This window comes from Oryx dammah, unplaced genomic scaffold (assembly GCF_014754425.2).
Source record: "Oryx dammah isolate SB20612 unplaced genomic scaffold, SCBI_Odam_1.1 HiC_scaffold_8, whole genome shotgun sequence".
NCBI classification, from domain to species: Eukaryota; Metazoa; Chordata; class Mammalia; order Artiodactyla; family Bovidae; genus Oryx; species Oryx dammah.
Window position 1 is genome coordinate 10,920,064 of NW_024070192.1, and position 14,536 is coordinate 10,934,599.

General features: G+C 51.8%; 1 protein-coding gene across 2 annotated transcripts in view; it reads left to right on the top strand.

Moving 5' to 3' along the window:
* ENDOV (endonuclease V) overlaps positions 1-14,299 on the top strand; it is an 81,033-nt gene extending 66,734 nt beyond the window's left edge. The window contains exon 9 of one of the 2 annotated variants that reach the window (XM_040244776.1): positions 13,956-14,299. In XM_040244776.1, the coding sequence (XP_040100710.1) occupies positions 13,956-14,154 (199 nt within the window). In that variant the 3' untranslated portion in view covers positions 14,155-14,299. The remainder of the gene's footprint in view (positions 1-13,955) is intronic. The other variant, XM_040244782.1, reaches the window with a different exon arrangement.
* The last annotated feature ends 237 nt before the right edge of the window (positions 14,300-14,536 follow it).

Below are 14,536 nucleotides of genomic sequence, written 5' to 3' on the forward strand. Positions count from 1 at the left end.
GAGCACCCAGCAGGGCCCCCACCCAGGCAGGGGATCAAGGAGGGCCTTCCCAAAAGAGTATCGATTAAGCTGAGCTCTGTAGCAGGAGTGAAAGTTGTCCTGGCAAAGAGGTATTCTTGGTGAGGAGAGGCAGCACATGCAAGATGGTTGGGAATGGCAAGATCAGAGCATGGGATGCTGGCGGGGGGCGGGCACGGAGTGCAGCAGGGCCTTCTTTGTTGGATGCACTAAAGGGCTGAGATTGCACTGGGGCATGGGGAGTCAGAATGGTTTAGAGCAGGTGACAATTCTTTAAAAATTGAAATCGAGTTGATTTATAGTGTTGTGTTAGTTTCAAATGTATAGCAAAGTGATTCCATTGTATATATAACATATATACAACATATATGTTGTTACAAATATTGCATAGAGTTCTGTGTGCTGTACAGTAGGTCCTTGTTGCTTATCTGTTTTATATAGAGTAGTGCATGTCTGTTAATCCCAACCTCCTAATTTGTCCCTCCCCCACCCTTCCCCCTTTGGGATCCATGAGTTTGTTTTCTGTGTTTGTGAGTCAATTTCTGTTTTATAAATAAGTTCATTTGTATCATTTATTTAGATTTCACATGTAAGTGGTGTATCATGTATCTTGTCTTTCTCTGACTTATTTCACTTAGTGTGATAATCTCTAGGTCCATCCATGTTGCTGCGAATGGCATTATTTCCTTCTTTATTATGGCTGAGTAGTAGTTCATTGTATATGTATATACCACATTTTCTTTATCCATGTATCTATTGATAAGCATTTAGGTTGCTTCCATGGCTTGGCTGATGTAAACAGTGCTGGTGTGAACATTGAGGTGCATGTTTTTAATTCAAATTAGATTTTTCTCCAGGTACATGCCCAGGAGTGGAATTGCTGGATCATATGGCAAGTCTATGTTTAGCTTTTTTTCTTTGGCCACACTGAGTGGCATGCTGAATCTTAGTTCCACAACCAGGGATCAAACCTCTACCCCTGCAATGAAAGTGGGGAGTCTTAACCACTGGACTGTCAAGGAAGTCTCTATTTTTAGTTTTTAAGGGATCCTTCATACTGTTCTCCATAGTAGCTGCACCAATTTACATTCCCACGGAGAGTGTAGGAGGGTGCAGGTGACTATTTTTGAAAGCTTCTTCTGGCCACTCAGTGGAGAACAGGTCTAACCCTGGCAATGGAGCAAACCGGAAGACCATTTCGGAGGCTGCCCTGGTGAGCAGGCGGGATGATGGCTGTGAACAGTGTGGAGGCAGGGAGAACACCTAAAATTATGCCATGCGTGGAAGCAGCATCCGTTCTATGTGAAGTCCAACATTGGCCGTGTGTGGTTCTTGGCCTCCTTGGCTGCCCTGGGTGGTTTCTCAGGGGCCCCCTCAGCCTGGCTTCCCCTCTGCAAGCCTCTGACACAGCCCTGCTGCCCCTTCCTGTCTCCTTATCCCTCAGATCAGTCTGGGGACATTCCCAACAGTCATGTTTAGGGGCTTTTCCCGGCTCCTACCAGCTGTCTCAGAACCCCTGGCCTTTAAACAGAAGTGGAGGGAGATCAGTGCTGCCTGCCTGTGCCGTCATGGACACGCCCCTTAGTGGCCAGCCAGGATGCAGGCTGATCCTCTAGTCTTAAACCTAAGACAAGTCACTCCGTCTCTGGAGTCTCAGTTTCTTCATCTATGAAAGAGGGATGTTCTGTGCCTCCCTGGAAACCATGTTAAGAGCACAGAGTGGACCAGTGGTGGACCAGCACTGGGACTGGTGTGGAGGGTCTGGGGGTTCAAGAAGGGAGCTCCTGTCCAGGGTGTGGGCTCATCCCCCAAGCCCACGCCACAGTCTTCTCTGACCATAGGTGACCAGACACCCAGGGAGGCTCTTGCAGGCCCAGCTCCACCAGCCTCGAGGGGTCGACCAGGCTGCTTGGTCCAGCCACATGCTCTCCATGTCCTGGGCAGGCTGTCCATGCCCTGCAGAAGGGGCCCCTCATCAGAGCTGGACCAGGCACAGCTGGGAGAGTATCAGAGCAGGACCGAGACCTAGTCACTGGGAAGCCCACCTTCTGATGGCCAGACTCAGGCCCAGCTGCCTGGGCAGCTGTCATCCCAGGTGGGGGGAGTCATATCCGACCTCCCTCTGGACGTGCCCAGCCCTGCTACCCCTTTAAATGAGGGGTTGCCCGGGAGCACTGGGTGGAGGAGCTCAGAGCCTGCTTTGAAGATGTGAGCTGCATTTTGCTGCAGTGTGTGGCTGGCAGGCCTTGGTGCTCCCTGGCAGGGCCTCTCCAACCCCCTCCACTCTCTGTCTCGCACGAGCACACACTCCCTCTCCTTCTCCTCCATCCTTTTATCTCGGCCTCACACTCATAGTATCTGGGTCTGTAAAGTCACCACTTCCTTCCCGTGACTGCCATTTATAGCTGGCAGTAATGAAAGGCGCCTGTTTTACACTCGCTGGGCCCCAGCAGCACTACAGAGACACGGATCCCTTTGTTGCAAATAATTAATTTGGTTCCATATTGCATAACATCCTAAAAAGCTTTCCAGGGCAAGCTCCCGCCGGCCGGACACTGTGATCTCATCAATATTGCATGGCATCAGGCACTACTGTATGCGGTTTCATTAAAAATTTAATTTGTGGTTTAAATCTGCAGTGTTCCCTTTAAAAGGACGTAAAGGGAGGGAGAGGCTTCAGGTTGGGGCTGAGCAGATCTGGGGGGGAAGGGGGAATCCCAAGCCCCGGGAGAGGGAGGGGGGCCTTCCCAGGGCGGGAGCAGTGGGCCCCTCTCCGACTGGCTGCTGGCCAGGGCTGCTGCTGCTGCTGCTGGAGGGAGGGTGACTGGACCATTCATAGAAATTATTTCTCCAAAGCTTGTACTGTTTCCCCTTCTATAATCAGCCCTGGGGAAAGGGCAGCTACCGGGAACCCAGACACTGGAGGAGGGCTGAGGCGGCGATGGGGCAGGCTTTCCCTGGAGACCCCGGGCCCCTCCAGACCAGAGTTGCCACCCCACCCTGAACTCGGGGCTGTGTGGCCTCCTGCAAGTTACCTCTGCTGTCTGAGCTCTGGTCACCCCCGCTGCCCCATAAAATCATTGCTGTGATTTCCTGAGAATGAGTGAAGGACCTCCTAGACCTGAGTCAGCACTGCTCACCATCACCCCCCATGTTGCCATGGGGCAGGTGGCTCCTACTGACAGGATCGCAGTCCACAGAACCCCTGCTGGGAATCACAAGTGTCTGAAAGGCCACCACAAGTCTTATTTCTTTGTCTGGACCTCACTCCCTCCCAGAGAGGACCTGGGTGATGCCCCCTGCCTTACAGCTTATAGACTGGGATTTTGTTTCTGATGGGGGGCTTCACTGGGAAATGAGGGGCACAGTTTTGCTCTTTCCAGGGAGGGAGGAGGGGCTCATGAGAGCTCTGGTTCTGGTGGGGGAGGGGAGAGAAGTGACCGGGGGAGGGGGAGCAAGCACAGATAGGCCAGAAGAGACTCCTGGGCAACCTCCTAACGCTGCCCGAGGGCGCCTCTGTCTGAGAGCACTTCAGACCCACTGGTCCAGAGAGGCTGCTGATTCTCGGAAGGCAGGGATTTGTGCATCCGGGGCTATCTTCTGACATTGTTCCAGAGTGATTAAGTTAAGCCTCCTGGGGCCAGCTGGAGAAAGAGGACACAATTGCTTTGTAAAACTGATTTGCTGCTGTAGCATTTACAGTGTGCCCGGGGTGCACCCACAGTGCCCTCCTCTCTCGCACATGTGGGTCTCACCACCCACATATACACATCACGTGTTCAGGACACGACTTGTCACCGCTCACTTCAGTGTGCAGGTCTGTGTCCAATTGTGGTGGGCTTACAGTGAATCCTCAGTGTCCCAAATGCCCACACAAGGCACAACTACAGCCTGCTGGAAGACTTGTCCTGAAGACTCCCGGAGGGGTCCGTTTCTCTGGGCAATAGCCAAGGGTGCCACGGGGGCTAGAGCAGGGGTCTAAATGTCTGAGATATGAAGGCTTCCTAAGAAGAGGGCCAGAGCCAGAGCTGACCAGGATCTCTAGACCCTGTGGGGCCTTTGCATCGCCTGGGGTACCTTTCTACATTCCTGGGGAAATAGGACAAGGGAAATGTGGTTTTCAAAGAACCTGTGAGCTTGGATGATGGTGTGATGAGATCCACGGGCCATATAGCTGGGCAACTGAGGGTCCTCCAGGGCAGGAAGATGTGCTGGGGCCAGGGGCTGCATCCAGACAGAAGAGCGTGGCTGCTGTCGCCACACAGATAGAAAAAGAACAGACTGTTCCTTCCTGACAGGCCTGCCATGTGTTAGAAAGCACACATGTGGTAATGGAGCAGCTTGGCTTGGCTACAGCCTGGGAATAGGACCCAAGCTCTCGGGCATGCTGTTTTCTTTGCCTGTTTCCCAGGCAGTCCATGAGCACTGACTTGGAGCACACTCTAGACACTACTGGATGGTGGGAATATAGAGACGGCTTGAGCAACATGCCTGGGCCAGAGGTGGCTCCTCTGCTCAGCTGCTGTGGGACCTTGAACAGGTGACTTCACCTCTCTGAGGTGTGTCAATAGTTAAATTGGACAAGCCCCATAAAGCTCTTAGAATGGTGCTAGTCTGCAGAAATAACTTGGTAAAACTTAGTAAATGCTGATTATGATTGTTTTTTGTCTGTCTCTCCCTCAAGATGCTCAGGTACTAGTAACACCATAAGGGAATGGAGGAAGGGCTGAGCCATGGATCCCAGAGTAGGGGGCTCCTGCCAAGACACAGAAAAGGAAGGAAAGTGGGCCTCTGAGTCACACGTCAAGTTGGGCCCCTGCACAACAGCTCTCTCTCTCTACCTTTTAAATTCTTAAGTTTAAATTTTAAAATGTTTTAAATTGTGGTAATACATATATAACTTAAAATTTTACTATTGTAACTGTTTTAAAGCATGCAGTTCAGTTGTCTTAAGTACCTTCACATTGTTGTGCAACCCTCTCCAGGCATCTTTCATCTTTCCAAACTGAAACTCTGCCCCCTGAAACTCTACTCTCTATCCCTCCTCCCTGCAGGGTGCCCATCATTCCATTCTCTAAGCAAGAGAGTTCCAGAAAAACATCTATTTCTGCTTTATTGACTATGCCAAAGCCTTTGACTGTGTAGATCACAATAAACTGAAAAATTCTGAAAGAGATGGAAATTCCAGACCACCTGACCTGCCTCTTGAGAAATCTGTATGCAGGTCAGGAAGCAACAGTTAGAACTGGACATGGAACAACAGACTGGTTCCAAATAGGAAAAGGAGTATATCAAGGCTGTATATTGTCACCCTGCTTATTTAACTTCTATGCAGAGTACATCATGAGAAACGCTGGACTGGAAGAAACACAAGCTGGAATCAAGATTGCCGGGAGAAATATCAATAACCTCAGATATGCAAATGGCACCACCCTTATGGCAGAAAGTGAAGAGGAACTAAAAATCCTCTTGATGAAAGTGAAAGAGGAGAGCAAAAAAGTTGGCCTAAAGCTCAACATTCAGAAAACTAAGATCATGGCATCCGGTCCCATCACTTCATGGGAAATAGATGGGGAAACAGTGGAAACAGTGTCAGACTTTAGTTTTGGGGGCTCCAGAATCACTGCAGATGGTGACTGCAGCCATGAAATTAAAAGACGCTTAATTCCTTGGAAGAAAAGTTATGACCACCTAGATAGCATATTGAAAAGCAGAGACATTACTTTGCCGACTAAGGTCCGTCTAGTCAAGGCTATGGTTTTCCCTGTGGTCATGTATGGATGTGAGAGTTGGACTGTGAAGAAGGCTGAGCGCTGAAGAATTGATGCTTTTGAACTGTGGTGTTGGAGAAGACTCTTGAGAGTCCCTTGGACTGCCAAGGAGATCCAACCAGTCCATTCTGAAGGAGATCAGCCCCGGGATTTCTTTGGAAAGAATGATGCTAAAGCTGAAACTCCAGTACTTTGGCCACCTCATGAGAAGAGTTGACTCATTGGAAAAGACTCTGATGCTGGGAGGGATTAGGGGCAGGAGGAGAAGGGGACGACCGAGGATGAGATGGCTGGATGGCATCACAGACTCGATGGATGTGAGTCTGAGTGAACTCCGGGAGATGGTGATGAACAGGGAGGCCTGGCGTGCTGCGATTCATGGGGTCTCAAAGATTCGGACACGACTGAGCGACTGAACTGAACTGAACTGAAGGACCTCATAAGTGAAATCATGCATATTTGTCCTGTTGCCACTGACTTATTTCACTGAGCATAATGTCCTCAAAGTCCTTCCATGCTGTAGCAGGTATCAGAAGGTCATTCCTTTTCAAGGCTAAGTACTATTCCGTTGCATGAATGGACTACATTTGGTTTATCCACTCACCTGATGATGGACAGTGGGTTGCTTTCACCATTTGGTGATTGGGGTGGTGCTGCTAAAAAGGTGGGTGTACAGATATCTCCCCTGGACCCTGCCTTCACTGATTTTATATATATACCCAGAAGTGGGAATGGGTGGATCATATGGTCCCCACCCCTCACTATAAATGCAGGAACTGAAGCCACACAGAGGAGCTCAGATGCTCGCCCAGGGACCCAGCATCCCCACCCCCCATCCCCAAGCCTCCAGCTCCCCTGTGGCCTATCCCCAGGTCTTCTGGAAGGCTCTCTGGAAGAGGCAGGCTGGGATGGACACACTGGAGAAGAGTGGGCACTGTCACCACAGGAAGGGCAGCATCGTGGGGGTCCCTCGGGGAGGGGGCCGGGACGGCATGTGGATCGTCACCAACCAGCCTTGACTGAGCGTGACGCTTTCCAGCGCTGGGAAGGCAGCCGTGAAGCGTGACGAGGTCTCCCAAGGGGAGAGAGAGACAAGGAGCCAGGCAGCAGTAGGGGCACGGGAGGGCAGGCTCCGGTCCCTTCTGCATGAGGGCCTGTCACCAAGGCATGGGCCTGTTGTCCAAGTAGTTCCATTTCTTTCTGCAGGGGACACCACACTGACCCCTGTGGCTGGAGGCCTCCTGCTGTCAATGAACTGAGCCTGAGCATGGCTTCAGCCCAGGGCATTGCAGAACCCCCACATCCCCTTTTCTTGTCCCCCAGCACAGCGACTGGAGGTCATAGGAGGCCTTGAGGACCTGTGGGGGACATCCCTTGGGATGTAAAAAGAAAGGACACTTGTCATCTGTAGCGACTGGCACACCAGAATGTTTTGACTGTGGCGTGACCTAGCGGCCTCCTAGTCCCGTGTCCTGACGGATGAGTTGACCAAGGGGTCAGCCCAGTTTCCCTGGGTCTGCCCATGCTTCATTCTCCTCGTTTCTGTTTTCCTTTAAGGAAACTTATACCTGTCTGAAAAATACCTTTTCTGTTTGACTTGACCCTGGTTAAGTTAAACTTTGCTCTTTGCAACCTGCATCCTGCCCGGTGGAGGATGCTGTTTCAGCTGTTACAAACCAACGTATCATGGGTTGTGGGCAAGGCAGTTGGGAGGAGTGGAGGGGGCCTGGGTTTCAGACACAGATGAGGGTCACTGGAGAAAGAGGTAGTGTGGTTGTGTATATGTTGGAAAGATCACCGAAGGAACTTTCCTACCTCTGAAGGGTGCAGCTGAGCAGTTAGTAACATAGCTTTGCCTACACATCCCACCCCACCCCAGAAGCCTGGCTTTGGATCCTGCTGCTTCCCAGGTGACAGTAGTGGTCAATAACCTACCTGCCAGTGCAGGAGACATAAGAGATATGGGTTCAGTCCCTGGGTTGGGAAGATCCCCTGGAGGAGGGCATGGCAACCGACTCCAATATTCTTGCCTGGAGAGTCCCGTGGACAGAGGAGCCTGGCAGGCTACAGTCCAGGGGGTGCAAAGAATCAGACATGACGGAAGTGACTTAGCACACACTTACACAGTGAGGACCAACTGTGGTCCTTGCTCAAGTTTACCTCTCTGAACACCAATAAGCACATCTGAAATATGGTGATAACAAGACATGGGATTGTTGGGAAGATGGCAGGAAAGGAAATGAATGAAGCCCCTGGCACAGTGTCTAGACGTAACAAATTCTCAATACGCTGTCATAGTACCATCCATCAAGGCCAAGGGTGGTGCGCAGCAGCTGCAACCCAGAAAGTCAGGCTGCACCCCCTCTTCGCCAACTGCGAGCCCTCGGCCCCAGCTGCCCACTTGCACCCCTCCCTCCACAAAGGAGCCGACTGTTCTCCCCAACCCACCCTCGAGGACGGAGCTGAGTGCCAGCTGCAGGCTCCAGGGTTCCTATGGCTGGGATCCAGGCTTCTCTTACTGTTGTTAAAGTGTTTTGCTGCTGGGAAGCCTCGAGCATCTCCACAGAGGGACATAAATAAAGGCAATAACTTGGCCATTAGGAAGTTTCGCCTGGTGTGTCCACCCCAGAGCGCCCTGGCACGCTCTCCAGGGAGTGCAGGGGCAGGAGAGAAGCCTCTCGTGTGCTCCGTTTCTGGGTCAGGTACCTCTTATTCTCCAGGCTGCCAACAGAATGGGGGATGGGTGTAGACAATGTACCCCGACTCAAGATGGCATGGGAGGGTTGTGGGGCCAGCCATCCCCAGGAGGGAGCATAGTAAGCATGGTGAGGCAGGCCAGAGGGTGCTGCTCTCCGGGGCCCTCCTTCTTCCCTGAGCTGCACGTGGAGCCTAGAGATGGGCATGTGGCTCAGAACCCAGAGCTGGGGATTGGGGCAGGCAGCGCACTCTAGTGGCTCTGGGTATGGGCTTTGGCACCAGGCCAGCGTGGGTGCAAGTCCTGTTCCTGTGCACTGTCTGTACAGGTCCCACCAACTTGATAAACCGTAGTCTCCGGGGTGTGGAATAGAGACAGTGATGCTCTCCACTCCCGGGAGCTGAGCCTAGAGTCACCAGCTCTTGTGGGGGTTGACATGCGTGCAGCCCTGCATTGTCCCATGCAGGCGTTTTGGGGTGAGGCCCAGCTAGCTGCCCATGGGGTCTCTCCATCTCCCATTCTAATGTGTGGAGGTGCCAGGACCCTGCTGGCAAGGGTGTGTGGGGGCGGGAATCTGACCTCAGGTCAAAGGTGAGACTGAGTAGTGGCTGGTGGCAGAGCTCCGCAGGAGGGAGTCCTGCTGTTCCAGAGTGGTGGAGTTCGGGGGTGGGGTGCTGGCCACAGTTAGAGGTGGGGGTGGGATGACTGGGGGCCCAGAACCAAACTGAATTAATCGAACCCAACAGGCTTGGGTCAGAGAGGGCTCAGAGGGTTCCTAGACTACTTCTCAGTTTTTATTTGACCGTTGAGGGCTTCCACCCCCACCCAACCCAGGCTTCTGTCTTCTTTTCTTTAAAAATGGTGATGGCACATCTTCACTTATTAATTTTATGCTTAATAACACTTAAAAAACCCCTAGATGCCCATGAGAAATAATTCACACTCTGTGGACAGTTGTCAAGGCTTGCTGGATGTGCCCGAGTGGCCCTGAATCTATGCCAGCTCCCTGGTATTTCCTGGAGCCAGGGAGCCTGGGAGCGGGGTGGGAGGATTCGGGGCTGCAAAGCTGAAAGGGAGCAGAAGGTGGGACACGGGAGGGGGAAGGTGAGGTGGTCACTAGGGTGCCGGGGGACCATCCCAGGATGCAGGCTGGAGAGCGGGGCCAGCCTGAGCTGGGTGACGTCCTGGCATCTGTGGGTTCACTCCAGCTGAGAGCTCCACAGGAGCAAGAGCAGAATAGGGCAAGGGGCAGAACCGGGCAGAGCAGGATGCAGGGCAGCTGAGGAGGTCCCCAGGATGGGGCAGGTGTCTTCCCACCAACCCTCCAGGGAAGCAGTAGGTTGGGGTTCCATGTCTTCCTCCCTCCGCCCCCACTCTCTGCTGAGGAGTTGGGGCCCTGGGTGGCCGCGGTGACCTGTCCTGGGATCTGTGTCAAGATGCAGGCCAAGGTGAGCCAAGGCCAGAACCGCTCTGACCTAGTGACCTTCCCAGCGGTCCCTTCATAGCAGGAACGGTAATTGGGTTTTACATGGGGCCCTCTGGCACTGACCTAGTTGTTCCGGTTCCTGCCTTCCTCTGTCTCTCTGCGTTCGCCCCTGATGTTCTTTAAACCCCAGGCATTGTGCCTTTCCCTGTCTGGCTCTCATCCTCCCCTCTGATTCCACTGGGAAAAGTCAGGCTGCAGCAGGGATTCGGGGTGTCTGTCATGGCCTGTGCTTCTCAAGGGCACCCCACTCTGGGCCCACCTCTGGGAATGAGACAAATGAGGCTCTGGGTCTGCACGCTGGACAGCTGAGCAGGAGGTGATGGCCTGAGCGTCACCCCGTTTGGGGCCTTTTCTCTGACACTGGGTCCCCATGTGTTTGAGGAAGGACAGAAGGGTTGGGGACCAGTTCCCCACCTGGAAGTGGCATCAATAATGCAAAGTGCACAGGCTCAACTGAAATAACCTGTGTCGGGCACAAGGCCTGGCATCTGTCTCCATTTCTCTTCCTCTCTCATCACTTCCTCACCCACAGAACGAAGATCTTGACATCCCAGTGAGAGCCCTGCGCCCCCAGGGACCGTGTGTCCACTGGCAGACACTGACCGTCTGCAGTGGTGCTGGGGTAGCACAGATGCGAGTGCCTTCTGTGACTAGAACACCTCTGGGGGGGAACGTTCTTGGGTTCCCCATTCACAGATGAGAGCACTGAGGCTCTGAATGACAAAGGGACTGGCCCAGGGTCAAGAGTTGGTCCTGATGGACTCAGGATTCTGGCTCGGTGACCCACCCCCAGCCCCTGCGCGTCACCCCTGCTCCAGATGTTCAGCAACTCTGGGGAGATCTGGGGGAATGGAGGGCCAGAAGCTCATCCTGCAGTGGGTCACCACCCTGGCACACTCACCAGCCCCATGAGTTGCCAAGCACATCCTGGTCTGGGTTCTGGCAGGCTGCTGCTTGTTTTTCGAGATTCATCGGCATGGGGCTGCTGGGAAAGCAGGCACCTGTCTCTAATGGGGATGTTTACCCGGCTCTGCACACTGAGGGGACATGTTCCTCGATTCCTACGGGGCCAAACCCCTGTAAGAGGGAGCCTTGAGAGAGTTGGCTGCGAGTGCAGATGGCTTTGGGTTCAAAAGGAGGCCAAAGCTTTCACCAGCTCCTGCTAACAGTTCCCTAACCGTGGAGGTTTGACTGAAATCAGGCAGGCGACATCAGCTGCCCCCACCTCCACCCCCTGGAATTCTCCCATTGCCCTCCCCCAGACTTCCCTCCTCTGATTCCAGATTCGCCTCTGCCTGGTCCCCCAGCTCCTGCAAGCTGCCAAGCATGAAGCCTGCCCTCTGAGGCTGGATGAATAATAGAACTGAAATCACCCCTAGTTAAAAATAGATACTCTTCTTAATAAATATTTTACATATTGTCTTTAGGATATACAGATCCCCTGTCTGAGGAGTTAAAGCAAACCCTGTTATCGAACCCTGCCTTGGCAGGGCCCAGCATCCCTACAGCCATGGCTGCTGACTGCGATCCACCCCCTCTTCGGTGACATCGCTGAAAATAACCCACACCAGTAAGGACAGAATGTCCGGCCAGGAGCAGCCTGGGAATTCTTGGATGGGCTAGTCACTTATGAATTTTATGGGGGCAAATCAGTTATCTGACGCCCCTGGTTAGTGAGGCTCGAAGTTCAGAAAAGTCAAAACCAAGTTCTCATGTTCCAGCTGTACAGAAGGACTCCCCTCGGTGAGCAGAAGCTGGGGGGCTTTTGGGGGCGGCCTCAGGGAGGAAGAGAAAATTCCAGGTGGGGAGGAGGAAGTAGTTTAAAGCGCTGGCCCATTTCAGAAAACTTTGCAAATGCAGTACAACCTTGAAGGTCTGCGTTAATTAGGACACAGCATGATCTAGATACAGCGAATGGATCTGAATAATCTGCTGAAACAGGTTCCAATCTTGACCGCCCCCTCCCCCCTTGAGCTTCTCATGGGAGACAGGGGCCGGCAGGGAATGCTGGGGTCTGCCCTGCTCGGACATGTCTGAGCGACTTCACTTTCACTTTTCACTTTCGCTTTTCACTTTCATGCATTGGAGGAGGAAATGGCAACCCACTCCAGTGTTCTTGCCTGGAGAATCCCAGGGACAGGGGAGCCTGGTGGGCTGCTGTCTATGGGGTCGCACAGAGTCGGACATGACTGAAGTGTCTTAGCAGCAGCAGCAGCTGCAGAGCAGCCCTGCTCACAGACCACTTCAAAGTAACCCCTACTCTGCAGGCCCCTAGAGGATGGTTGATGTCCTTATTCAACAGGGCAGGAGACTGAATATTGAAGGGGCAGAATATGCTGGAGGTGGCCCAGATGAACCAAATGGGTTTGGGGCCCATGTCTCAGTGTTGGTCTCTCTCCCTGGACTGGCAGCTCCTTACCCCATCTGGTTTACTTGGACTGAGCACAGAGGCCCTTCCCTGTGAGGCCTCCCTGCCCTGAGGATGGACCTCTCTCCCTTGTGGCCAGCTTGCTTTGAGGATATTTTAGTTTAGCACTTAGTACCCTGATGAATGGGTAGACGGATGGATGGATTGATGAATAGTAGAAGGCTGGCTGAGTAGGTGGATGGCTGGATGAATGGCGGGTGACTGAGCGGTGGATGGTTGGATGGGTGGCTGAACGGATAAATGAGTGGTTAGATGGTTTGTTATTCTTGTTCAGTCACTCAGTCATGTCTGACTCTTTGCAACCCCATGGACTGCAGCACACCAGGCTTCCCTGTCCTTCACCATCTCCTGGAGTTTGCTCAAACTCATGTCCATCGAGTCGGTGATGCCATCCAACCATCTTGTCCTCTGTTGTTCCCTTCTCCTCCTGTCTTCAATCTTTCCCAGCATCCAGGTCTTTTCTAATGAGTTGGCTCTTTGCATCAAGTGGCCACAGTATTGGAACTTCAGCTTCAGCATCAGTCCTTCCAATGAATATTCAGGATTGATTTCCTTTAGGATTGACTGGTTTGATGGATGGATGGATGGAAAGATGTATGGGTACACAGATAGGTGGATGGTTGGAGAGATGGATACATAGATAGATGGATAGGTATGTGGATGGATGGGTGGAGGATGAGTGGATGGATGCATGGATAGGCGGATGGATAGATGGATGGGTGGATGGATAATGTGTGGATGGGTAGATGGATGAGGGTATGTGTGCATGGATGGTGGATGGGTTTATAAATAGATGCATGACTGGGAAAAGCTATCTTATATCAAAGGGGATTCATATTCAAAAAGCCACCTTATATCAAAGATTTCCAAGGGGAATTGGCCACAGAATAAAAATTACTCCAGGGTTGATCATATAGCTGGTAATGTACTTTAATTCTTCTCTACTCCTGTTGCTTTCTATCCTTTTCTTCCCAGTTCCTGGATTATTGGCTGGAAAGGCAGGGCTTGGGGAGCAAGGAGGGATGGGATAACTCAGATCTGCAGAGGACAGACAGAGCTCAAGGACCTGATGCTAGGCTCTCCCATGTGGTCCACCTGGAGACCTTGAGAAAAGGGGCTGCCCCTCCACTGTCAGTGAGCCAGGGCACTTTAGGACAGATTTCCCTTGAACATAACATGCTGGAATGTCGGGCAATCAGAACTTAGCACCACCTGGGCTCATGTTGGGTGGAGCTTTGTGGGGGATAAAAAGAAGTTTAAAAAATCCAATTATTTCAATATAAATCATTTTTTTAAAAATCCATGCCACTATGTCTACACTTGTTTTGCTTTTTTTTTTTTTTTTTAAATTTTGGAAGGTACAGGAGAAAAAAGTCATGAAATCTTTTCATTTCTCTGTGATTGAGCAAACTCTTAAAATATTAAACTGTTGCTTAATAATTGATTAAAACTAATCTCAGCGGGAGCCAATCACACATTTGGCAGAACCTCTTTAAGCTTTTAGGGGCTTTCAGCTCCCCCTGGCCACCTAAACTTTCTCTTGTCTGGTTCATTCAGGTCTCAGCAAATGGCTTGCCTCTTGTTGGTGATGACATCACGATGCCTCTATCAAGCTGTGGGATGGCTGACTGAGGCTGGATTCAAAAAAACAAGTAAAGTCCTAGAAATGCTGTGTCTAAAGAGGCAAGGGGGCGGGGGGATGTCAGAAATAATGGTACTGTGGATTTCCAAGACGCAGAAGCAGAATCAGAGGTAAGGCTGTGTGGCCTTCAGAGCTACTTAAGTTGTCTGTGACTTAAGTTTTTCTGCAGAACAACAATTATGCTGACCTCTCTGTTTTTCATGGGGACACAAAAAGTGTTGAGTAGAATGCTTTAGGACGTGGACTCATCAGACTGTCCTGATCCAAGCCTTCCCCAGTGGTTACTTCATATGTGACCTTGGATGAGTTTCTTAGCTTCTCTGTGCCTCAGTTTCCTCAGATGTAGAATGGGGGTACATATGGTTCAGTGGCTGGTGAACCCTGGTGGTTCAGTGGCTGCGACTCCACACTCCGAGTGCAGCGGGACCAGGTTGGATTCCTGGTCAGGGAACTAGATCCTACATGCAGGAACTAAGAGTTTGAATGCCACAACAAA